Source organism: Python bivittatus, unplaced genomic scaffold (genome assembly GCF_059951505.1).
Source record: "Python bivittatus isolate LINGU-HERP-01145 unplaced genomic scaffold, Pbiv_v1 ctg000100_np1212, whole genome shotgun sequence".
NCBI lineage: Eukaryota > Metazoa > Chordata > Lepidosauria > Squamata > Pythonidae > Python > Python bivittatus.
Window position 1 is genome coordinate 5604113 of NW_028277038.1, and position 25421 is coordinate 5629533.

General features: G+C 46.4%; 1 protein-coding gene across 3 annotated transcripts in view; it reads left to right on the top strand.

Annotated features, from left to right (window-relative positions):
• The first annotated feature begins 7030 nt into the window (after positions 1 to 7030).
• Positions 7031 to 25421, top strand: part of GOLGA3 (golgin A3) — a 28507-nt gene continuing 10116 nt past the window's right edge. Inside the window, exons 1-16 of one of the 3 annotated variants that reach the window (XM_088135326.1) lie at positions 7031 to 7301; positions 10663 to 11006; positions 12246 to 12527; positions 14860 to 14972; positions 16153 to 16838; positions 17596 to 17707; positions 18256 to 18562; positions 19097 to 19299; positions 19933 to 20070; positions 20965 to 21126; positions 21579 to 21947; positions 22634 to 22711; positions 23150 to 23413; positions 23867 to 23961; positions 24357 to 24573; positions 24663 to 24806. In XM_088135326.1, coding sequence (XP_087991452.1) covers positions 10886 to 11006; positions 12246 to 12527; positions 14860 to 14972; positions 16153 to 16838; positions 17596 to 17707; positions 18256 to 18562; positions 19097 to 19299; positions 19933 to 20070; positions 20965 to 21126; positions 21579 to 21947; positions 22634 to 22711; positions 23150 to 23413; positions 23867 to 23961; positions 24357 to 24573; positions 24663 to 24806 — 3291 coding nt within the window. In that variant the 5' untranslated portion in view covers positions 7031 to 7301; positions 10663 to 10885. The remainder of the gene's footprint in view (positions 7302 to 10662; positions 11007 to 12245; positions 12528 to 14859; positions 14973 to 16152; positions 16839 to 17595; positions 17708 to 18255; positions 18563 to 19096; positions 19300 to 19932; positions 20071 to 20964; positions 21127 to 21578; positions 21948 to 22633; positions 22712 to 23149; positions 23414 to 23866; positions 23962 to 24356; positions 24574 to 24662; positions 24807 to 25421) is intronic. The other 2 variants (XM_088135327.1, XM_088135328.1) reach the window with 2 other exon arrangements.

The following is a 25421-nucleotide window of genomic DNA, read 5'->3' on the forward strand; positions in this document are numbered from 1 at the left end:
GGGCTGGCTGGCTGGCCGGGCAGGCGCCCCCGCCTGGCTCCCCTCCCCGCCCTCCCCGACGCCGCCCGCCCGCCCGGTCCGCTGCTCCCGCGCGGCCGTCCAGTCGCCTTCCTCGCCGCCTCCCCGGGGCGGGCGGATCACCTGCGACGGAAGGGCGGGGGGGGGGGGGCTTCGCGGTCCCCCGCCTCCGGCCAGCCCTGTTCGGGGCGAGGGGCGCGGGGGCGGCTTCGGCTAACGGGAGGGGCACTGGGCGCGGTTGCACTCGCCCTGGCCGGCTTGTTGGGTTCCCCTTTCATGGGGCTCCTTTTTTACATAGTCTTACGAGAAAAGGGGCAGAAGCCGCCGCCCCCCCCCCGTAGCTTTTCCTTCCTCCTCCTTCCCCTTCCCTTTCCCCTTCCTCTTTTCCTCTTCTTTTCCTCTTCTTCCTCCTCTTCATTTTTCCCGTTTTCTTCTACTACTCCCTTTTTCTTCCCTTTCACTCTACTTTCCTCCTTCTCTTCCTCCTTCGCCTCCTTTTTCCCTTTCCTTCCCTCCCTCCTTTTTCTTTGTCTCTTTCCTTTCTTCCTCTCTCCCTTTCCCTTTTCTTTTCACTTATCCTTTTCTCTTCCTCCCTTCCTTTTCTCCTTTTTTCTTTTTCCACTTCCTTCCTCCTTCCCTTCCCTTCCTCTTTTCCCCCTCCCTTCCTTCCCCTCCCAGTTCCTTTCCTTTCTTCTCTGTCGTTTCATCCTTCTCTTTTCCTTTTTCCCTTCCTTCCCTCCTTCGTCTCCCATGTACACTATTTTCTTGTTCAGCTGGCCACCTTAAAAGGAGCAAGAGGGGGAAAAGCCCAGGGAAGGTTTTATAAGATGTCCCTTATGTCTGAATTGTCTAATACCACAAATAAACCAGAAGTTGGGGGCTTCTTCTTTATTTGCTTAGCTACCAACCTAACAGTTGAGGATAGAGAAGGAAATCCACCACCTAGGAGAACCACATGCCTTCCCTTTTTCCTTACTGCAGCCCAAGAGGAGGCTCATTGCCAAGTGACAGTTGAGGGAGGGGCCAACTCAGGGAGGTGAATGTTTCAGCCACATTGATTGTGGCCCCCATCCCTTAATCTGTTGACTCAGAGATAAGTCTAGCAGTTAAGAGATTGGTCCAAGTTCAAGAGAATGGTTGGCCTTATCTCACCGAGTTACTGTGGTGCAGAGAAAATGAGGGGAGGGGCCCATCCAGCCATGATGAGCTTTTGAAGGATATCAGTCGAAATAATAATAATCATAACAATAAGCCTTCAAAACTCTGTGAATGGGATGAGGACTGTCCTGCTTACAGACCTTCAGTTAGAAGAAGGTCCTTGTCAACTAGATCAGTCAGGACACACCTAAGTGCAATGTCCCTTGTGATGTTCAGCTCCTTGCTCTCTCTCTTTCTCTCTCTCTCTCTCATACACACACACACACACACACACACACACTTTTTTGACTTGAGACAGTTGGCTTGGTTGACTTGCTTGAGCAAATGGAAGGTATCTACAGTATTGAGGAGGTAGTTTTGAGTGCACGTTCAAGAGATCTTCCAGGGCTACTACTTTTTCATACAATAAAAGGGGGAAACGATTCCATACATGACCGGAGAGAAATTGGGTTGAATGAGTTGCCAATGGAGTCAAAGCAAATCTTCTCCTGACTACAGTTCAAAACTGAGTTATTTTTCCCAGGGTTTTGAATGCCTCCTTTCTAGTTTTGGTGTTCTATAGTCACTGTTATTTTTTTAATGGATACTAGTCATGTTTTTACTGTACTTTGTCCACACCTTAGAGCAGTTAAGGGAGTTGGGCATTTTTTAAAGGAATAATAATAATAATAATAATAATAATAATAATAATAATAATACCAGTTAAAGTGAACGTATTTTTGTCCTGGCCATACTGCCATGACTCTCTGGAGGCCAAAAAGCCAGAAGGAATCTGTTAGCTCTTTTTTCAGATGAATACATTTTATTAAAAGGCATAAGCTTTCAGTCTGAAAAGGCACCACCAGATCCCTCCTGATTTTTGGCTACCATAGACTAACACACCTCTCCTCCTCCAAGGTCTACTTTCCTGCTGTCCCAGCAAACTGCTGAAAACCTCAATGGGCAGAAAATGTTGACCTCCCCCGAGCTACATAACCCCGTTGTCTGTGCCTTTTAGGAAACGCAGCCCTCGTCTGAGACTCTTCAGAATCTGCTCTTTGAACTGGAAGTCGAGTGGATTGTTTTCTGAGTCTTCCCCGTGACGTTCTCCTGTGTCAACATTAATGCAACTTGCGCACGGGAGAGGAAAAGAAACAGGGGCTTGACCTGGAATTCCGAAAGGACAAATCATGAGAACGGCCACTCGACATTTTAAACAAGAGCCTTAATCCTCCAGAAGCGAAGATTCTGGCAAGAGGTTCTGACATCTTTCGGATGACAAGCACATAATTGGATTGGAATATCCTGGCGAGTCCAGAACGAGAGCCAACGGAGAGAGGATGGGGGCTTTCAAACTGGCCTTCTTCGGATCTTGAAATCTTCCCAGAGGCTACTGCAGTACATTTTCTGAAATTCCTTCCAGTCAAAGCCAGCTCTTTGCAGTTCCAAAGGTGAGGCCTTTGGACAGCTTCCACCAATCCAAGCCGTGCTGTTTGTCTCTTGGCTTAAGCAGCCCGCAGACCCCGGGTCTCCCTCTTCCCTTAAACACTCCCAGTTTTGCCATTTTCAAGGGTTCAAAGAAAAAGAAAGGCCCTGCTTATGGCCTGATTTGAAAGATGTGGGGGCTGGAACACCAACATCCTTGAAAACGCAGAGGGAAAAGGGTCTTTTTTTTTTCTTTCCCAAACAGAAACAACTGATGGAGAGACAGTGGCCACATCTCCCAATCTTCTCTTCTTCCAAACAGCTCAGAGCTGCTGACTCAGGGTTTCCAGAGCCTGTCTAGCATTAACTATAAATTGTCCCGTGGCACAAACTTTCCCAAACTGCTGTTGCCCAAGTGTGCCATGCTGTAATTCCCATCACCCCCAACCAGCACCATTTGGATCCAATATATCTAGAGGGCAGAGGACTGGGTAAGACGGGGCTCACCCATTCAATTCATGTCAATATCACTGGAGTTTTAATCCAGATGTTAATGTGAAGAGTAGCCCTTTGCTGACTCCTTGGGAAAGGTATATAATTCTTCTTTGCCAGAGGCTCCTCTTGCAAGAGAACAGTTGGAAAGCTGGATTCCCCCATCACTCTGAGCTGTAGTTTGCCAACCACCCTGACTGGCTGAATAAATCACAGTTGGCCAAGTTTGTGCAAAAGCCATAGAGCACGCTTTACAAGCTACAGCAACTGGTTTTGCACAACACTGAGCTGAAACCGAAAAGCTCACAATGGCGTCATGCAGGGGTGAGCAACCTGTGGCCCCAGGGTGATTTTTGACTCTAAATGGCCTTTTGTCTGGTCCTCATGGATCATGGTTGCTGAAGTTCACAAGATGATATCCCAGCATTTTGCAATGGGAAACATCCCAAAACTACAGTGTAAGTCCTAAAATAGCATGTTTGGTAAATAAAGTGGGGAGATCCTCAAATTGCTCCCCAAAACCCAGCCTTGATCAGGTGGGGCATCCTATTTTGTGGCCCTCAAGCCTATCAACAAATGATAAGGTAGGTTTTCGTCCCCAAAAGTTGCCTCCTCAGATTTGTGGGACGGATTTATCCTCTGCAACTGAATCCCAAGAATGTGTGTGCACAGATGCTTACATAGTTGAGGGCACTCCCTGAATTCCTGCAAGGAGAGTAGAGGCATTTGCAGATGTTCATCTCTGGCAGTTCCTCTCCCAAGTCCAAACAACGTAACCTTGAAGCAAGGATGGAGTAAAAGCATTGGATTGCTCATCTACCTCACTAACTCTTAGAACTATCTGGGGTCATACAATATGCAAAGCACACGTGGTCATAAGTTTGATCCTCGGTGGGAGAAGATGTCCTGCAAGCTCTTCAGGAGAGCTTCATGTCTTCTGTACGTTCTTCTGCCCCATGATGACTTTCTTGAAATTAAGGGAAAAGAAAGAAGGCAGTAATAAGGCACAGAAAAGGTACCTCAAAATCCTTGCTTTCTCTCTGTTTTGGTTTGTTTTTTTGCTTTATTCCCTTTTTTTATTCATTCCTTAGGAGTCCTGAGGCACCTTAAAGCCTAACGCTATGTTGAGACAAGCCTCACAGCTTAATTCAAATGTAAGCAGAGCGCCCTCTAGTGGACATGTATGATAGAGCAAGATGCTATTGAACAGCAATAGAAAGTTATTAAAATATGTTTCTGAAGGCAGTTTGGCAAATCATTTCCTTCCTATTGAGCCCCCCCCATCCCCCCCCCGCAAATCACTTCTATTACGTTTCCAAATTTCTGCTCACGTTAAAGGAGACATTATTAGGGTAGTGTCCAAGCAGGATAAGACTGATTCATCTGATTCAAATTGCCCATTTGGTTCAGGTTTCTGAATTCATTTGATTTGGATTTTCGGATCTAAATCCAATTTAGAAAGTCTTTTTTGGTTTGGTAAAAACGCCCTTTTGCACCCTCTGAAAAGGTGTAAATAATAGGATCGATTCAGAAGAATTGACTGGAGTATTCAAATCAAGCCAAACGAACTGGAAGATTGATTTCCGTTCAGAGATTTGATTGAACCACCTTGGGTTGGGATATCCAAATCAAGTATTTTACGCAGCCCTAATGATTGCATATTTTATCACTGTGTATGGGCGTTTCTGTAGGAGCAGCTTTAGATTTTCTAGTTTCCTAAAATATCTTTTGTCATCTTCGATACAGATTCTAGCTCTTCCTTCTCCTTGCTCCGATCTTCCACCCCATCTCACATGGCATTTTCCACCTGACTCATGCAATGGGTCAGTTCTACTTCATTTAATGACTGTTAGACCGTTGGGTCGTGACGAGGTTGTCAGCCCTGACATAGCATGTTTTCAAATGAGTGTGCATTTTACACCAAGGGGCAAGCAGATGCCTCCAGTTTGCCACCTTTTAAAATGTTGGTGTAGGAAGCAAATGGAATAGCCACACAAAGGTCTTTTACTGTAATTATCAGCGGCCCTGTTTTGCAACAACCCCCCGCCCTTGGGATAGATCCCAAGTCACCCGTGCGTGGAATGTGGATTTTTAAAGAAATATTCTAATCAATGCCTGTGCCCTGTTTCCTTTCAAACAACTGCTTCGCAATTTATATACACCCCGATTAAATGTATTTACTGCAGTTTTTTTAGGGGATGCATTATTACAGAAAAACGATCATCCTGCAAACGAGAAGACGTTACTGCTGCTGCTGATTGAAAAAAAGGTCAAGCAACACAACAGACTGGCATCCTTCTGTGGCTGTTACTCCTTCTCGGGCAGGGTATGGGAGTTGCAAACCGTGGAGTCCTTGGGGTTCTCCGAGCTTGGCTGTTTTCTTGCAAACGTTTCGTTACCCGGCTAGGGAACATCTTCCGTGCTAGAAGGGAGTGGGGTTTGCTCTCTGTTTATACACAGTGGCACGCCCTGCCAGTGTTGGTGGGGGGGGGGTTGTTTTGTTTTTTCCCTTGGCAGTTCCTTGATGAGGGTAAACTCTGCCAACTTTGGGCAGAAGGTCTTCGCTTCCTTCTGCTCTCTCAAGGTCCGGGAAGCGAAACCAGCCTCTGATGGAGACGCTTCAGGCTTTCAATGGCTTGTCAAAGGCTTTCACGGCCGGCATACGATGGCTGGTGTGGGTCTTCCGGGCTGTGTGGCCTGTTCTGGAGGTTTTGTTGCCTAACGTTTCGCCAGCACCTGTGACCGGCATCTTCAGCTGGGTTCTCTCTGTGCCCAGCTCCTCCCAGAGAACTGCTCCTGTCTGTGCTCCTGCCGTCTGAAGATGCCGGTCACAGAGGCTGGCGAAACGTTAGGAAAGAAAACGTCCAGAAGACGGCCACACAGCTCGGGAGACCCACACCAGCCAACACTTCAGGCTCTTCGTCCAGTTTCTCCGCAAGGGGAATCCAGGGCTTGGCTCTTCCTCCCTCCGAAGGCAAAGGCAAAGGCGGGCAAGCCAGCTGCGAACGCCCACCCCGAGCTGCCCACCTCGCTCACGAAACCTTGTCTGGGGCAAAGCAACACTCGGGCCGGTGTGTGTGTGTGTGTGTGTGAAACGAGAAGAGCAGCTGCTGAAATGCTGCAGAAGGCAGAAGGGGCCTCGGGCAGGAGACGGACGAGGCTGCAGCAGACGGACGGACGGACGGGCACGCCGGTGGCCCTGCCCGGTGGAGCGTGCAGATTTGTTTCGTCCTATTTATTTGTCACCGTATTTGGCTGGTTCTTTAATTCTTTTACAAAGGAGATAAGTGTGAAAGAGAGGGCGTGCCTCTCTACACGTGTGTGCTTGGGTGTAGGTGTGTGTATGTGTGTGTGTTTGTATATATATCTGTGTGTATATGTGTGCTTGTGTATATGTGTGTGCATATGTAGTGTAAATGCGTGTATTTGTATGTATGCGAGTATATATGTGTGCGTGTGTACAAACGTGTATCTCTGTATGCGTGTGTATGCGCGTGCACGCATCCCCCCCCCGCCCTCCACCTCTTGCAGGATGCATCCCCTCCAGGCGCTCCCGAGACGGCCCCACCGTCCCCCGCGGCCGCCGGGGTGCAGCCCCTGCGAGGGGAGGGATCCCGGGGCGGTGCTGTCGCCGCGGTGCCAGAGGGGCGCTCCCTGCCCAAGCGGGCGCCCCCGGACGTGCCGTGGGAGGGGGCAACTGGGGCACACACACCCCCGCGCTGCAAATCTCCCGCGTGCGGCGGCCCAAAGATGCAGACCGCGGGGAGCGCCGAGCTGGGAAAGCCCCTCCCCGGCCAGCCGCTGCGAGGGCGCCCGGTTGGGGAAGGGCGCGGCTAAACCCTCCGGGAAGAGGAGGAGGCGGAGCAAACCCAGAAGGGGGGCGAGGACGCGTCATCCCTCGCGCAACCTCCCGGAAGTTGCGTCGCTGTAAGGCGTCCGCCGCTCGGGGAAACAGCGCTCCGCTCCCTCCGTTCCGGCCGCCGCTCGGCCCCCCTCGCCGGCGGTCGCTCTCCCCGAGCTCCAGGCGCGTCGGCGCGGCCGCACACCGTCCTCGGGCGCCTCCGGGCGGGGTGGAGGCGAAGCAGGAGGAGGAGAGGAGGAGGAGGCGGCGCGTCCGGCGGGGAAGGGGCGGTGTCGCCACGCCTGCCGCCCGCGCCACGTCTCGGAGGAAGGGCGGGCCGAGCCGAGCGAGCCGAGCTGAGCCGAGCCGAACCGAGCCGAGCCGGGAGGTCAGCGGGGCGAAGGGCTAGGGCCGGGCCCGGGCGGGGGTGCGGGCCTGCTGGCTCCGGGCCGGGCGGGGGTCATAAGCCGGGGAGGGGGGAGAAGCCACGCGTCGACACCCGCCTCAGGGAGACTGGGGGGGGTCTGGCTCTGGACATGGGGTAGGGATGGTGTTCACACGCACACGTGTCTTGCCACAGAGGCGCGCGCGCGCGTGTGAATCTCTCGATCCTTCCCTTGTGGTGGGGGGTGTGTGTGTCTTTGTGTGAAGTTGGTTTACGGACTATACAGACCGGGGTAGGTGGAAGGTTTGATGTGGGGTGTGTGTATGTGTGTGCATGCGCCTTTGTGTGCCTGTGTGTATGCGTATGGAGTTAGTTTATGGAGTATACAGACCTGGGTAGGCGGAAGGTTTGATGTGGGGGGATGTATGTGTGTGTACACACACACACGTGTGCATATGTGTGTGTCTTGTCTTGTGAAGTATCCTCTGTACATGAGAGAGAGAGAGAGAATAATATAATGCATTTTGGAAAATATTTGGACTATTCACGGGTATAATGGCGAGGTGAAGGACTCAAACTGGTTGTTGTTGCTGTTGGTGTTTTAATGGATTGGTGGATTTAACCCTTCGGCAGGTGACACACTCCCGGCAAGGCCGTCACGGAGGTTAAGAGTCACCTATCATGAAACGCCTAGTTTGCGTTTGTGGGGACTGGCCTTGCGAAAGGAGGCCGGCCGCCTGGCCATGGAAAGGGGCGGTTGAGGTGTGCCGATGACTTTCATCCTGCTCCTTCCCCAAGGAACATGGGCTTGGGTACACCATCCCTTCCCCTCCTGCCCTCCCAGCAAGGTGGGCTAAGTTGTGCCCAGCCTGCCAAGAGCCACCTAGCGAGGGTTTGCGGTTGAAGGGGGAGGATCTGAATCTTAATTAGATACTATAATCCAGGGTTCCTCAACCTCAGCAACTTTAAGAGGGGTGGACTTCAACTCCCAGAATTCCTTAGCCAGCATCTGGGAGTTGAAGTCCACCCCTCTTAAAGCTGCTGAGGTTGAGGAACCCTGCTATAACCGGTCTTCCTCATTCATTTGAATTTGAGGACAATCACCCTTCCTTATTCATTTGAATTTGAGGACAATCACCTTGGTACGGTTGAAGATGGTCTTGGTCTGAGAAGGATTTCTGAATGTAGGGTCAAAGAAGATCTGAATGTTCAAGAGTCCACCTGTATCAGAGATGGACATCTGTTGGGTTTTGTTTCTATTCTTCTGGGGTGGAGCCCAGCACATTTTGGTGCACATTTCTTCCTCATTTCCCATCCTGAAATATGACCGGATCCAAACTTGCCTGGCTTCTAACCATCACCCAAGCTTGGCAGACTATTCAAAGCCAGCAGCTGATAAGGTTGGGAAGAGTTCTTTTCTGCTCTGTTCTTCCTAAGGTGGATATATCAAGCACAGGTTTCATTGATCTCTCTAGAGAATATCACAGTACAATAGATACTTCGGTTGCGCAAGTCCAAATTCAGCCTTCATCTCTTGGAAACAAATACAGCCTCTTCAAATGTCTTTGAAGCACTTCCAACATGAGACTTTTCCTTCTCCATTTTTGGGAAGTTAATTATTTTCCAAATTATTACACTGTAAAGGCATTTATAGAAGTGTAAATTCCTTGCTCACATTTTTCCACAGTGGTGGAGGAGAGGTTATGGCAGGCTAGTTAGTAAAGTACTGTTGGTAATAGATCAGAAGGAAAATGTTCATCTATTCTTCATGATTTATCTTTTCCCTAACATGCCTCCATTTGCTTAAAGATCAGCTCAGTTTGTTGCCATTTTAAGTGTCTGAGCTGGTGCATTATGTATATTTTGATGACTGTTTCTACTGGATTCTTAATTCTGGTTAGTGGCACTCCTGGACACCATTTTAGGGATCTTAGTATTATCCTTTAGTGGACAATCCCTGGAGTCTGGGATACTTTTTACACTGTGTTCCAGAGGACTCTGTAATTATTTAAAAACTTTTCAGATGTTCTTTCAGAGAACATCTGTAGTGATGACAACCCCTAATTGGATGACTTCAAGAGAACATGAGACAAATTCATGAAGTACAAGGCTATCAGTAGCTACTAGTTGTGATGACTATGCTCAGCCACCAGTATCAAAGGCAATATCATGTACATGTCAGTTAGGGTAAGCTGAGGAACATGCATGAGGGAGTGGTAGTCTATTAACTTTTTTTTTTAATAGCCTGCCCAAATCAAAAGATTCTGGGTAAATTACAACTCATTAAAAATTATGAGAAGCATTAATAAATCAACTCTCCCAAGATGGACATCAAGGGTTGAAGTCTTGATAAAGTAAAACTGTCTTCATGGTCTTCTAAATGCCATGAAGGAAGGAACTTTAATGTCTTGCTAATGAATTTCTAAGAGGTATCTGGTTGGCAACCAGGGAAACTAACATTGAACTATTTGGGGTCCTCAGTGAGGTCCAACAGAGGTCTTATCCTCTTAAGTGCACTATAAAAGCCAGCCTTTGCAACTTACTTTCTGCATCTTGAATTAGCATAAACTATAATTTACCCTTGTGATGTTTGAACAAATACTGTTATCTGAAACTAGCCTTTTTGGCTGATTTTGGCTCTAGAGTTGTATGAGAGTTGAATCTGAGGTTCTTAGTTCCTCTCTGGCTGAACTCTTCTGTAATCTTTCTCTGTCGCTTTCTTCAAGCAAAACGAAGCAACCTTACCAGGCAGCAGGCCTTTTCTTCCATCCTCCATTAGCAATATACTCATCTGCAATAAGATATATTTTAGTTCGGTGCCAAATACTCAGCCTCATAAACGCATGCATAGTCCTATAAATCAAACTGTCTGCACTTGGTGGGATAAAATAGTCTAGCTGTCAGTTGCAATGATGAAAATAAAAGGCAACTGGTAACATGATTTGGAAGTGAAAATAGTTTGTTCCCACTCCCTACAGGAGCAGTCATAATTGCCCTGATTCAGCCAATGCCGTTCACATGTAGCAACCTCAGTAAAGCTTAGATGGATTCCACGAGCTGCTTGGAGATTCATACACATCCTGAAATATTTAGTTTGTGGATTTACTCCCCCCCCCCATCCTCAGTTTTACCATCCAGCCTGTAGGAGCCTAAGCAAGCCCCCACTCCCATTCTGAGATGGTGCCAATGTGACTTACATAAGGATTGGCACTCAGTGAGCTCAGAATTATATGTGGCAGATGTATGTGATCTCTAAAAAAACAAGGAACTATTTTTAAAAAAGGAGTGTCATCGTGTGTGTGTGTGCGTGTGCGTCTGTCTCCAGAGTGTGATGTAACTCAGTTATTGTTTTCTTTCTCTGCAGCTACTGTAATGATCTCCAGAAATTCTTCAATTGTCCATCAAGTGGGCTGGAACTAAACCGAATTGCATGCTGTAAATAAATCACTGCAAAAGCCTTAACAATGTGTAGTCTGTCTCTTGGCTCCCAGCGGTACTGATGGAGAAAAACTGGACTCAATAAGGGCCCTTGGAAAGCTGTTCTTCCACTGGGGAAGTATTTCCCCTGGACCTTTGCTATATCAGCCATGGACTCTTCAGTGGTCATTGTGGAAAAGGAAGCCAGCAATGGTACCCCCTGCAGTGCTGGACAGCAACCAGACCTGGAGGCCAAACCTAACTGGACAATGGAAGGAGAAGACCTCAACTGTAAGCAGTTCCTTTGGATATGGTTTTTCTTATTGCTGTGAGGACTCTTGTTACTGCTGTTTGATTGTAATGGTGGAAGATTCATTACCGAAAGGTCAAGGTGGTAACCCTTCCCTGAACTTTCCTCCTAGCAACTAATTCAGTGGTATCTTTCATAGCTAATGCCGTAGAAATACCTACCTTTGTCCATGTGTTTGTCTACTGTGGCACTCACTGGATGACAGAACTCCAGACATGAGTTTCTGTCCTAGGAGTTTCTTCCACTGCTTATTTGATTTTTCCACCCACCTCCCCCTCTTCCATCTTCCCTTCTCTCTGGAAAAGGAAAGAACAAGGGTATTAGATCAGAATTGGGGGCCTTTAGTCAAGAAGACCTCTATCTTGGAGTCCAGTCCCCTCCTGCACATCTTAAATCATTCAAACTAATAATATGAGTTCTGGGCGCTTAAGGTTCAAACCCACAGAGCACACATATTGGCTCCGTGGAGGTGACTCTCAACCAGTCTGCCTGAAGAATGGAAGTCAGATGAAGATAATGTTAGAACCAGGCCACAGGGCAGCATCATAGTATCTGTTTTGCACCAGAAGGTCCCAGACTCTCCAAAGGGAGATAGGAAGAACATCTGCCCAAGAGATTCTTCTAACGTTAAGGTGGATGATGCTAAACTACATGGACCTGAAGCAAGAGAACTCTGTTTCCTCTGCCTTGTGAGGTTTTAGAAACACCATGCAGATGGGAGAACTATATGTCTGTTGAACCCAGCAAGGGGAGGGATGGGGGTTGCATCAGGGATGTTTTAGGCCAGCTTGATGCATATGCCACTCTCATCTTGACATCCAATATGTCGGGGGATACCAGACTGGAGAGGATTGCTCTCTTCAGCACCTTTTGTGTCTAAAGCAATTTGTATTGGGTGTTCTTGGGCTGTTTTCTCAGTGGCTTCTTGAGCATTATGAACAGGTAAGAACATGGCGAGAGCAACATTCAGTTCAGCTCAAGGCCCAGCTCAGCCTTTGCTTTGATCTCTACCCAGCTCCTGCCAGATGCTTTGATCTCTCCGAGAGGGCATGGGAGTTTTAGAGTGGCGGTGCCAACCGTCTGGAGCGAGAGATGGGGGAGCCTGTTTTGTTACCTTCAGGATATCCTGGGAACAGGGAGGTGGGGTGGGGTGATCTTGCTGTCCCTACTTGGGACCAAACCCACCGTTAACCTCTTCCCAACTGATGTTCTTTTTTCAGCGGTTAGTGTAAATAACAGCAGAGTGCCAACCGAAGGAGACAACTTAGCACCAAAGAGCAGCCAGGAGCCTTGCGCAAATGGACCGACGTCTTATTGCCCTGAGCGGCCCATGCCTTTTGACCCCACCGACAGCTCCCGGGGGGAAGAGCCAGCTCCAGGTGTGCTTGGTTTCCATAAGCACCTAAAGGCATCTCAGGGCGGTAGCGCTCAGGGCTTAGCTGTTAGAAAGGACGCACTGCAGTCTCTCAAACTAAGCCTCCCCTTGCAAGAAACTGAACTGTGTAAGCATCTCTTTATGGTGGAGCCCACCTGTTCTTTCTTGCTCCACCCCAAAGAAGTTTCCCCCCACCTATTTCTGCCTCTGCCTCTGCAGAATCTCTTCTGAATGCTGCTTTCGAAGCTTGAATGATTCTTATCCTTGGCATCACCTGGCACCTCTGACTTTGCCTTTAACCAATTGGCTTGCTTTCTTTGCCTGGCAGGTTTGAATAAATGTTGCCATTGCAATTCTCTTAAAACAAGGTATTCCCCCTGCCCCACCATTGATGTTGTCACCAACCTGTACACGCTGGTGCAGACTAAACGTTGACAAGGCGGAACATGGCGCATTTCAACAACAGCAAAATATGTGGTAGTTTCTTAATTGTCGATATTATGGGGACCTGCCCTTTAAAACAAGCATTCACTGGCTGTTTTTCAAAATCTAGATCCAAGTAGCAACGACCTGGTACTGATCTGGGACTGAAAAATAAATTTGATAATATCTACCGTCACCACCCAAATAGCAAGTAACAAAGCAGCTGGAGTAAAATCTCACTTAAATTGGCCTGGTTTAAGGGACTTGATAATACGATTGTGTTATTTTCTTGGCAGTGATATGGAAGTGGTTTGCCATTGACTTCTCAGATATCCTGGTGGTCTCTTACCCAAGTATAAGCCAGACCTGATCCTGCTTACTGCTTTTCAAAACAGGCCAAGATGACTGGTGATGCGGGGGGGCGGGGGGGGGCGGGGAGTCTCTCTAAATCTTGGTGCCTTCCACAATGCTATTGTTACTTTAGTTTCCGTATTTGATAATGCCACCACGGTTCAATCAACTTTGGTGGTTGTCCACCTTCATTCTGAGGGTCAGGCAGTTCTTTCAGACTAATTTTTTCATCTCCTGGAGAATACCACCTGCCCCCCTACCCCCCCCCCCCAAGTCATGCTGCCTTAGTTCCAAATAGCAATTTTAGTGAAGCAGTTTGGGGCACTTTTCCTTCTTTTGTGGGGGCTGCAAATCAAGCCTCCGAGGGATGCACTGAGGTTCTGCTAAGTGATGCTCCTATTTTGATTTAACACCCCCCCCCCCAGCCTCCAAACAAGGATCAAATATTGAACCATGCTTCTCTGGTGACACATCTCATCACTGCCATTTCCCTGCAATTCTCAGAGGCTAAGAAATTCCAGGGAAGAAGCTGGCTGTGACCGAAATAAGTTGCCTGCCCCCCCCCCCCCGGTAATTAGGTGGAAGGAGTAATAAACTAATTCTTTGAACCCCTGGTGGGCAGCTGGAGTGAGCTGTGCTCTTAATATCAATGGAATTGGAGTTTTTGGGGTCACGTTCTCCTACTGCTTGTTAGCAAGTCTGTTTAACCATGCATGTGGCCTCACTTGCTTGAATTTTATGTGGTGGAATGAGAAGGGTAAGGCTGTCTGGGTGTTCCAGCCTTTTCCTCACAGTTCACACCCATGTGGTGCTCCGTGTGGCCACACACAAATTACACTCAGATGATGAAGCATTTCAAAGGTACAGGTTGGACTACAAGGCCAGAAGTGTGGATGCTGAGGTCCATTCAATTCCTGGTGGCATAAGACAGTTGCTCTGTCTTGGCCTCCGTTCTCCACCTGTAAGGTGTGATTACACCCATCTGACTCATAGTGAAATGGCTTTAAAATGGGGGGTTTTGCATGCCAGGAGCACAATATGAAACCTCCTGAGAATTCACACCTACATTCAGAACTAGACCTGCCAAGTGTCTCTCTCAGCTGAAATCAGACCTTTTGTTCCTTTGACCTGGAGTGTCTCCAGCCTTAATGCGGATAAGCTGGTGATGCAAAGCTTCTGTTGTGTAATTGCTGGATCCTATTATGAGCAAGGGACAACAGCTATTCATTGATTGATTGATTGAATAGATTAACATGGCCACCCATCTCGCGAATGAGACTCAGGGTGGCTAACCACCCATCAGCAATTAAAAACAACACCAATTATTAGTGAAGAATAAAACTGGTGCCTTTGAGATGTTTTGGACTATAATGTTCTCAGGCCTTTTCCTGTTGATCATCCTAATTAAGTTTGGAAGGCATGTGGTGGTTGATCTCTGGAACGCTGAATGGGATCTGGAAGCATTCTCCTTTCTCATGAAATACCTTTCTTCAAACACAGCAAAAATTAACTTCCGCAAAACCGAAACCGAGAAATTCTTTTGCCTCTTTCTTTCTCCTTTTTACCTTGTCTCTAAATTTCTTACGGCTTTACAAAGGAATAATTGGGCCTCCTGTCTGTCCCATCTCCTTGCTTATCGGCGCAGGGCAGTCACTGGACTGCTCAACTTGCTCTTCATTCTGCAGGTTCAGCAGATGCTCCTCTCCCGCTGGAGAAGGAAGAACAAATCCGGATCCAGGCACGGAAGCGCCTGGAGGAGCAACTCAAGCAGTATCGCGTAAAGAGGCATCAGGAGAGAGTAAGTGCCTGGAAAAAAGATGCGCAGGAGATGATGATGATGATGATGATGATGATGATGATGATATTTCCTTACATTTATTTGCCACCCAACCCCAATGGATGCTGGGCAGTGTCTTGCAACCAGAAGGGCTCAGAAGATCCCCTAAGCTGAGAAAATCTGGTGAGGGTGGAGTTGACGCATCTCTTGAAGCCATCATGTAGGTTCTTTAGATTTGGCTGAGTGTGTTGGGTCAACCCCGGCATACTTGTTTGTAAATCATAGCTTGTAGAGTTTGTGGTGTGAACTCAGTCCGTTGTAGTTTATTCAGAAAAACATGGTGAAACCAAGGTTGGCTTAATGAGATGTGCTAACTGGGCCTTGAGTGTTTGAGGCTGGGGGAAAGCTTTTGGGTGACCTATGATTGGCTCTGCTTTTCCTTCTCTTAATAAAAGTTGGTGTGGTGCATTTGCCATCTCACTTTTTATCCAGGCTGGAGCTTTGAATAGAACAAGGGATCGAAGATAATGATGTTCAGATGCCAGTGGGACTCATCTGGTGTTTATAGAATCCTTCCTAGGTAGTGGGAATATTAGTGATTCCAAACTTGACGAAGATGGATAAAAGAAAGGGACATTTCTATTTATTTACACCTTGGGGTCTCCCATGAAAAAGGGGAAGCTGTCCTTCCAGTTCATAAGCTTCCAGCAGCTGCCTTTGTGGCACTTTTGTGAAGGATAAACCACAAAACAACTCAAGGAATTAGTTGATGAAAAGGAAGATGTTCAAAAAGAGCCAATGGGGTGGAGTGGTGAAGGTGTAGAACTGGCACTGGGGAACTCACATTCTAGCCCACCCCCAGCCTCAGAAGTTCCCAAGGTGACTTGGGGGCCAATCAGTCTGAGCCCAGCCTACCGCATAGGGTTGTTGCTGTGAGGCAGAGTGGGAGGAGGGAGTGGTGTGTATGCTGGCTTGAGCTTCTGAAGGAAAGCCAGAATATAAATCAAATAAAAAAGGAAAGATGAGATATAAATCAAAAAGGAGGTGGGATATAATCAAGTAAAAAAGGTGAGGTACAAATCAAATTAAAAGGAAAGGTGGGACATAAATAAAAAAGGGAAGGCAGGATATAAATAAAATAGTTTTCCAATTTCTTCCCCCTTTATATTCTTCCTTTCCTGCCTTCCTTCTTTTACTCCAGCTGTTTACAGCTAAAAGCCGCCCCTCCAGTACCTTGGATCCCGAGCTGATGTTGAATCCAGAGATCTTACCAAGGGCCAGCCCCGTAGCAATGACCAAAGAATATTCCTTCTTGCGAACCAGTGTCCCGCGAGGACCCAAAGTGGGAAGCCTGGGACTCCCAGCTCCCTTGAAAGAGAAAAAAAGTTCCAAATTGTCCAGGACAAGCAGGATTCGGTCTCTGGCAGATTATCGAACAGAACACCCGGAGGGAAGTGCCGGCGGGACCGTTCCAGGTGCCAATTCGTCGGGCGGAGCTCTGAAACAGAACTCAAGCAGTCTAACATCGGTTGTGTCGTCCATCAGTCTGACCCCTGATCCAGATGACCGACTGGAAGATTCCTCCCTGGCAGGAGACAGCATGTCAGAAATGGATGGCAGTGAAACAGGCATGAGGCTGGATGGTAACGAAAGCGATAGCTCTACCTACAGTAGTGTGTCGGGAAGGGGCCCCACTGGTGCTTTCTTCAGCCCCAGGAACAAGCAGGGTATGGCATTCACCATCAATGGGCAGGAAGTCCCGCTGGATGCCGTCGGACAATTTCCTTCCATCAGGGAGGTGCTACAGGCGGCTGCAACAGAGCATCGCGCCCAGGACCAGGAAATCAACGGGGAAGCAAGAAGCCGGCGGGACAGTGTTTCCAGCAGGTAAAGCAGACTTTGCGACTGTTCTCCAACTCCAAATGTTCCGTCTTGGAATCTTCTCTTGCATTTGTTTGATCTGCTAAGGAATGTCTTGGTTTCTGCATCAGCGTATGTTCCAGAATACTCAGTCTGCCCACAGAGTGTGGCACGATTTCCATGTCAGAGTATATGTGTGTGTGTGTGTGTGTGTGTGTGTGTGTGTGTGTGTGTGCATTTCTCTTACAGTTATGGTGGGAAGCGCCCTCTTCCTTTCCTTGCAACCAGCATGGCAAAACAGCCTACTAGGCTTAGCATGTCAACAAAAAAACAATAAAACTAAGACTCAAATTTGCAGTGGTCGGAAAGTCCTCTTCCTTTTTGAATTCGGAAGCAGGAACCTTTGCAAGGCTGTTTTGAAAATGGCCGTGTCGCCCATGTGGCTGTAGAGTGGGTGAGGTACCAGGTTGTCTGAAATCTGGTAGTGAGAGTTGGTTTGAACTCTCTCTTGAGTTGGATGTTGCCAGCGTAGAACAAATAAGAAAAAAAAAAAACACCTTCCTGAATGCAAGTTCTGTACAATATACCTATGGTGATTGAGGTTTCTCTGTCTCTGGAAGTTTTTAAGAAGATGCTGGATGGTTTCACTGAGTTTCCTGCACGTTGCAGAGGGTTGGATGAGATGACCCTTCTGATGCTTTCTGACTCTGTGATTCTGGGAAACAACCCTGCATGTAATTGGCACAGCTTCATAACAGTGTTTGTTGGTTTTGTCTCACCCCAGTATATCCATGGAAAGTTCTGTCGCAGGCACCCAGGATGAACTGCTCCAAGTCCTCAAAGAGAAGATGAGGCTTGAGGGACAGTTGGAGGCCCTGTCATTGGAAGCCAATGAGGTACAAATGGAGTTCTAAAAGGATCTTCTTGTGTTCCCAGGATCCAAAGAAGCATATCACTGCTTCTGTAGGTTCAGGGATGGGTTATGGAATATATGGGGTATCTGTGGAAAGAAGGTGTGCATTTCAGGTCATTGCTAATAGACCTAGTCTATTTGCAGCTTTCAAAAGTTCTTGAGGTTGGTAGAATCTTAGACTGGGAAGGGGCCATTTAAGCCACAGGGTTCAATTTGCTTCCCAGCACAGGAATCCAAATTAAAGCATTTCCAGTAGATGGGTGTCCAGCCTCTGTTCTTCCTAGAGAATGAATGTGAAAATAATAGGGGCTGGTTTGTGATCTTGAGAGAATGTGGGATGATTGTGATAACACATCTACTAAAAATTCCGTCTGAGGAGGTACCATGGAGGAGATACCTGCTCCCGTGGCAAAAAAATGGAGGATATTATAGAAGGTTTTGAAGGCCCACCTCATCCTGGTTTCAATTATGACACATCTGTTACTGCCTTGGTTTGATAGAAGACGTGAAACCAGATTTGGCTTTGTGTAGGCTCTCAAAGAAAAAGCAGAGTTGCAAGCCCAGCTGGCTGCTGTCCATATGAAACTCCAAACCCACATGGAGCATACGCAGACTAGCCAGCAGAAGCAGGACTCCCTGAATTCAGAGGTTGCTACCTTGAAGCAGTCCTGCTGGGAACTGGAACATGCCATGGCAGAACTACAAGCCACGTTGGAGGCCAAGAATGCTGGCTTGGTTGCTTCCAATAACGATCTGCAGTTGGCAGAAGAACAGTACCAGAGACTGATGGGGAAGGTGGAAGACCTGCAGAAAAGTGTCCTTAACAAGGACAGCATGGGTGAGTAGACCCAAGCCAAGCATCTTCAGTCCATCTGCTCTGCTGTTGTGTGAGAATCCTATGGCCCCAAAGGGTACTTTTCAAAGATACATTGATTGTAACCTGACCCCGGGCCATTTTTTGAAACACTTCTTCATCAATACGAGCCTGTATTGAGTGAAATCAGAACCTTCTTTTTCTGATCTATCCTTAATGATCATCTCATTGGTAGGTGGTAGGATCAAGACTTCCTGAGGGGGTGGCTTCATGATTGTGGATGTGTCTCCCTGGGAAAGTCCATTCAGGGGCTTCTGTCTCCCTGCTTCTGTGTATTTTGACAACTTGTTCCGTTCCATCAGGCGTTGTATGATTTATCCTTAGACTTTCACCTGGCTGCAGTTTCGAAGTGTATTCTTATCATTTGGCCTGTTTTATTTAGCTACCCTGGATTTTTTAAAAGTGGGAATAAACTGGACCTTCTTTGCTGTTGGTAGCTACAAGTGGACTTTCCTAACCTGCCCTTCCTCTAATTCAAATTTTTCCTTGGCCTTTTAGTTCATGATCTCCGGCAGCAGCTCTCCTCTTTACAAAGCCAGCTCCAGCAGGTCCAGCTGGACCGCACGTCCTTGACTAGTAAGCTGAAGTCGTCTCAGACGGAGATCGCATCGCTACAGAAAGTTCGGCATTGGTATCAACAACAGTTGGCTGTAGCTCAACAGGCAAGAATTCGCCTGCAGAGCGATATGGCCAACATAAAGGTAATCACAGCTTTCCTCTCTCCCCTTCTCATTCCATACCTAGAGCATATTTCTATATGCGCAGTATTATCATGTCGTTAATTAAATAGAGTTGATCGGTGATTGGTTGAACATGGTCTCGAACTGGGTCACAGTCCCTGCCTTCAACAGGAAACAATTTCCTACACGTTTCTCTGTAGAACTGCACCTGTGGCTGAGCCTTGTTGGTGAGAGAGGGGGCCTTGGAGAACTGCCGAACATTTGACTCTGGCGCAAACTGGCTCCAGAGTCTTCCATGGCTACTACAGCGAAGGCTATTCTTGTTCCCACTTGTTGGTTTATTTAATTGATTTCTACGGCTACCCATCTCGCAATGGCAACTCTGGGCAGCTAGCATAGGATTAAAAACTCACAAAGAAACAATGATATAAAACCACATGATGGTAACTGAGAGCAACAGAAATCAGGAATAGATGACTGCTCTGTGTCTCTTTGGACACACAATTATAAGTGAAATGGCCTTTTAATCCAAAGAAAAGAGGGCCATAAACTATAGCCCTAATGGTTGGGAATTGATTTCTTCGTATGTTTCTAAATACAGTTGTTATAACAGTACCTTTCCTTCTTCCCACTCGTGATTCCTGTTTTCCCAAGGCTGGTCAGATGACTCAGGTTGGTCTGCTGGAGCATCTCAAGTTGGAGAACGTAACCCTGTCCCATCAGTTAACAGAGACTCAGCATAGATCCATCAAAGAGAAGGAGCGTATAGCTGCACAGCTACAAAATATTGAGGTAAGGATTCTAGAGATTTCTCTCTGGACCTCAAATTTCCTGAAAGGAATATTTGATTGCCGATCCTTAAACTGTAAATCTGCAGAAATGAACAAGGAGTAAATGCTCAGGAATGTATCTCTGTATGCAATCTGATGCCTACCCAAAGTTTGGAAATACTGTTTCTGGCCTCTTGTCGCCGGGCCTGCTAAGGGTCTTGAACACCTGAAGGACTTCAGGTTGACGCGCTCTGGTCAGTTATTTTAAAAAAATGGAAGTCAGAAGCTCTTTTATCCATGTTTCTTTTGGTTCAGATAAATACAGAAACCTAACAAATCTTGCATGGATTCAGTTGCACAGGTAAATGCAGTGGTTTTTATACCAGCTTATTTCAAGCAAAGCATATTTCACATTGAGCACAGGCTTGTGAGGGTGTTTGGATGAAGTAGCAAGATACAGTTAACTGGATACGTACCCTTTTCTTGTGGGTGTGTGAACGAATGGGGAATGCCTGAAGAGGAACTAAATCTGTTCCTGTTTAGGAGGAACCAGTTTTCATTGAGATTTTCTCCCATCAAACTATGGCTAGGATTACATCGTGAGCGTAATCAGTGGAAGATGAACCTTATAGAGATTAGGAATGGACAAATGAGTCGCTTTTCATTTCAGGTCAGAATGACATGTCTTCTGTCATAAGCCATGTTTTATTAGTCATTAATTCACAATTAATCTGAATTTCCTCCCTCATCCTTAAGATAGGATTAGATCGACCCGGCCCTAAAGAAGCTTTGCTTCAGGCCTGGTGTCAGATTTCTTTGTGGGATTCTCAACAACGGCCCCCCAAAGTTCCTGTATCTTAGCATTCCCTTGGCAGCTGTTTCCACACTTTTAACAACATCTGGTGCTTTTGGACAGGCCGACATGTTAGACCAGGAAGCGGCCTTTCTGCAGATCCAAGAGGCTAAGAGTATGGTGGAAGAGGATCTGCAGAGGAAACTGGAGGAGTTTGAGGAAGAGAAAGAGCAGCTTCAGAAGATGGCTGATTCGGCAGCAGCGTTGGAACAGGAGCTAGAAAAGGTGCACACTTTTTCTATTTTGCATTATAGCCAAGGACGTGTGATTCCCAAACTTTGTTCCAGAATGTAGGGGCTACTCTGAATAAGGCCCTGATCCTCCCTGCCACTGACTTATTTCTCTGGATTAGTAACTTGAGGTTGTGTCTAATGTTTTTTAGCACACTACATTATCTCATCAGTAACCAGGGCTGAGATCTTCCTTCTAAATACACACACACACACACACACACACGTATGTATATATCATGTTAAACCTATTTTTGGACTCTTGCTTCAGTTTTCCTGTGTATCTTGCCTCAAAGTTTTGGAAAACATGTGTTGAGTTTCAGGGATCTGGGTGAAGCCACAGGTTGTTCATTCCTTCATCAAGAGTTAAGCCCAGGTGAAGGATGTGTGCTTTTCCAGTGGGAGGAGATCATAGTGACGGTGAATTTCCTTATGTTCTCGGCTCAGGTAAAATTAACGCTGCATCAGCGAGACATTCAGGTGGAGACTCTGCAGCAGGAACAGCTGGATCTCATGAAACAACTGACCTCCACCCAAGAGACGTTACAGACCCAAGACCAAACCTTGGGTGAGCTTCAGGTGCGCTATGATGAGCTGGAGGCCAGGTTGGCTGAATTGCAGGGAGAAGCCACCTCGAAGGACGACACCATCCGGTATTTGCAGAATGAGAAGATTGTCTTAGAGGTTGCCCTGCAGGTGGCGAAAACAGGCCAAGAAGGACTTGAAGAGGGCATCCAGCATTTAGGAGGCCACACAGAGGCAGCATCAGAAGTTCTGGAGCAACTGAGGCAAGAAATAGCCATCAAATCAAGTCAGGTAATTTGCTGCATTTAAGCATCCCTTTTTCCTTTTGGTTAGTGTGATGGAAAGTGGAGGAGGAAAAAGGACAATTGCAAAAAAAAGGTGGGGAATTGAGAAACAGCCTCAATTTTGCTAGGTATCAGGAGAATTGTTTTAGTAGGCTTTCAAGGTTTTGTTGCATTATCCCTACTGGCAATAAAGATCTTTCCAGAAATCCAAGTGGTTCTTGTTTCCTGAGTTTGATGGGCTCGCAAGGCTTGACGTTAGTTACCAATGGTTGATGATCGGTGGTGGTTGTGACCTGTGAATATCAGGGTGTTTTCAGACTGAACATGTCAAGGTGTTGGCTAAAACCATTACCAAAAGCAGAGATTCTCAACTTTCAAGAGGAATAATTTACATACCCAATGCTTTAATGCTCTTATTTGGAGTACTGGCTGAAAATAGCCCTTTGATAGGCCAAATGTTCAAACTCACTTATTCAAAGCAAAGGAACTTTACCTGTTCCCACTGCAACTTTTGTCTTAAATGTTAGGTTTCAGATTCTGCTTTGGTGGTGGAATTAAACTTTTATCAACCGCCTCCAGATAATCTGTGGTCTTGTAATTGAAATGTAATTGTAATTAGGTTGTCTTCATGACCCTGAAGGAATTCTCTTTTTTAGTTCTTATTCAGTGCTGCTGCTTATTTTGTTCCGATAGGTGGAAAATCTGCAACATGAAAGTGCAAATCTGAAGAAGCAAACACAGAAGGTGAAGGAACAGTTTCTGCAACAGAAGGTGCATATGCGTGTTCTTTTCTAACTTGTCTCATTTTGAAGAAACTGGAAAATGAAATGTTTATCTGTGCTTCTACCTTAAGTGTCAGCGTTGAGTTAAGCACCTGTAGTTACATAATATAATTTCCTGCCTAGAAATTGTGTGAGTTCTCTTCCTAAAATCCAGGTAGGTTTTTTTCACTTTTAGACTGACTCATGAAGATGAACTGTGCTTAATATTTTTCTTGGCATACAAATTGAAGATGTGCAGTGCTTTGGATTGGATCTCCAAAAGTGTTCTGGGTTTGCAAACTTAGCACATGTCTACAGCATCTTAAAGCCACTGCATCTTTTCCTGATATTACACAGCGGGTAGCTGCATGTAACACAGAGTTTGATGTCTTGTCATGTGTTCTGTAAAAAAAAAAAAAAGTGACTTAATTTCATTCTTGGCATGTAGGTAATGGTGGAAGCCTATCGCAGAGATGCAGTTTCAAAAGATCAGCTAATCAGCGAACTGAAGTCTACGAAAAAGAAGCTGGATTCTGAAATCAAAGAGTTAAAGCGGGAATTCCTTCAGCTTCAGAGCGAGAAGAAATCGATGGAGGTGGAAAATTCAAAACTTGCAAAGGAAGTGACTCGGATTCAGCAGCAGATGGAGGAATTGGAGAGCCAACTACAGGTGGCCCAAAAAGAACGAAATGACATGGAGACGGAGCTACAGGTGAGGAGGAAACCCAGCGTATCCTTTAGTGCATGAGAGTATTTCAAATTCACGAACTGGAAGGTGGCCCCATGTTCATTTCTGCTCCCAACACTATCTTTAGGCTGACATATGCTCTTCAAAGAAGATTGGAAGCCCAGTTAAACAAGAGTTTAGTCTTAACGCCCTGCATCCCAAGTTATGTATAATTTTAAACCATGGTTTAGCATGGCTGGTTTCAAAAGAAGCTGTTTAGGCTAATGCTTGCTGTTTTCAGATGAACATTGCAGTGAAACCAAAACAGTAAAAACATTTCTGTGGTTTTCCCTTTTTACTTTCAATCATTCTTTTTTTTTCCCCTCCATAATTCACGTTATTCATTTAACCTGGCCTTGTTCCTAAATATGTAAGCTCTCTGTAGTGGAGAATGTATCATTTCAACTTTTTCTTTGGTGCTTTCTCCAAATGTTCCAGTCTTTGCAGTTTGACCAAGAACAAATGTCAGCTCTTGTCAAAGTGAATGAAGACTTAAAAAGACAAGTTGATGAAATGCAACAAGAAACAAAGATGTGAGTATAGGCATGCTATCCTCCCCCCTCCACCATCACAACTTTATGGATGAAATGGGGCACACTGCATAATATTATCGATTCTGTCATAAGAATTGTACATAGAATTGCATTCTATATATTTTTGGGATGCACGGTTTAGGAAAGTCATGTCTGGATGCAGAAAATGGAATTTTGGTCCCTCTCATCCTGGAGACGGGAGGAAAAGTCTGTTTCAGCAACGTGTCTTTCCATATATATTCATAAGTCTGTTCTGTCCCATTTCTGTAATGATCTGCACGTTCACTGATCCCCAAACAAGTATTTTCATGTATCCAAAACAACTCCCTTATTTCAGCCACTCCTCAGCACACAGAAATACTGTGCTACTGACTTCGGTTTGGTTCTCTTCGTAGGGCCATTACAGAACAGAAGCAGAAAATGAAGAGGCTGGGCTCTGACCTGAACTCAGCCCAGAAGGAAATGAAAGCAAAACATAAAGCCTACGAGAACGCCGTTGGGATCCTCAGTCGCCGGCTTCAGGAGGCCCTTGCTGCGAAGGAATCGTCTGAAGCGGAGCTGAGTGAATTAAAGGCACAGATCTCCGAGGGCAGAAATAACCAAGCTAGTCTAGTAAGCCACATCGCTTCCTTTATCCGCTAATGGAATTGCACTCCTGCTCGAGCTGAGACACTTAACTCGGATGTGCCTTTTGCCTTCAGGAAAGGATCCGAACTCTAGAGACGGAGCTGCAGTCTCTAAGCCACAGTAAGATGATTCTCGAGAAAGAGCTGCAAGAGGTCATCTCGGTCACCAGCCAGGAACTGGAAGAATACCGAGAGAAGGTCCTTGAACTTGAAGATGAGGTAATTGCTAATGGCTTCTTGTGTGGCTCCGTCATCTCGGATATACGTAACCAAGCGCTGTCATGCATTTTCTTCACTGTAGGCAAACCGGCATGACTGCACAAACTGTAGTGTGGGTTAGTTGGTTCTTTGTTCAGTTTGATATGACCAAAGGGGGAGTGGTGCCACTTAAAACCCAGTTGAAGCCATGCTTGATTCTTGATTAATGTGTGAATGTGAACCTATTTGGGTTTTTAATAAACCATGCTAAACCTGAATCCATTAACCCCCAATTCCTGAAAATTGCTGGGTTAGCTTCTTGCCACTTAGAAGGGGCAAGCAGGCAACATCTCTAGTGTAAACATTAGAACAGACTTAGCTGAGTTAAACAGAAAACCCAACTCCCCCCACAATCCTAAGAAAAGAAAGAAATGCACCCCTTCAAATTATTCATCTAGCTTCCCCCCCTCCTCCAAAATTAAATGTAGTCTCTAACCATCCAAACACTGTTCTGGCCCAGTCCATGGGTGATGCTGAGATGCCACTGAGAAAGGTCTTCAGTGAAAGGGGTCGGTAATTTTCACTGAGGATGCAATGCAGTGTCTAATGGGGAAAAAAATTGTTTGTGTGGCCACA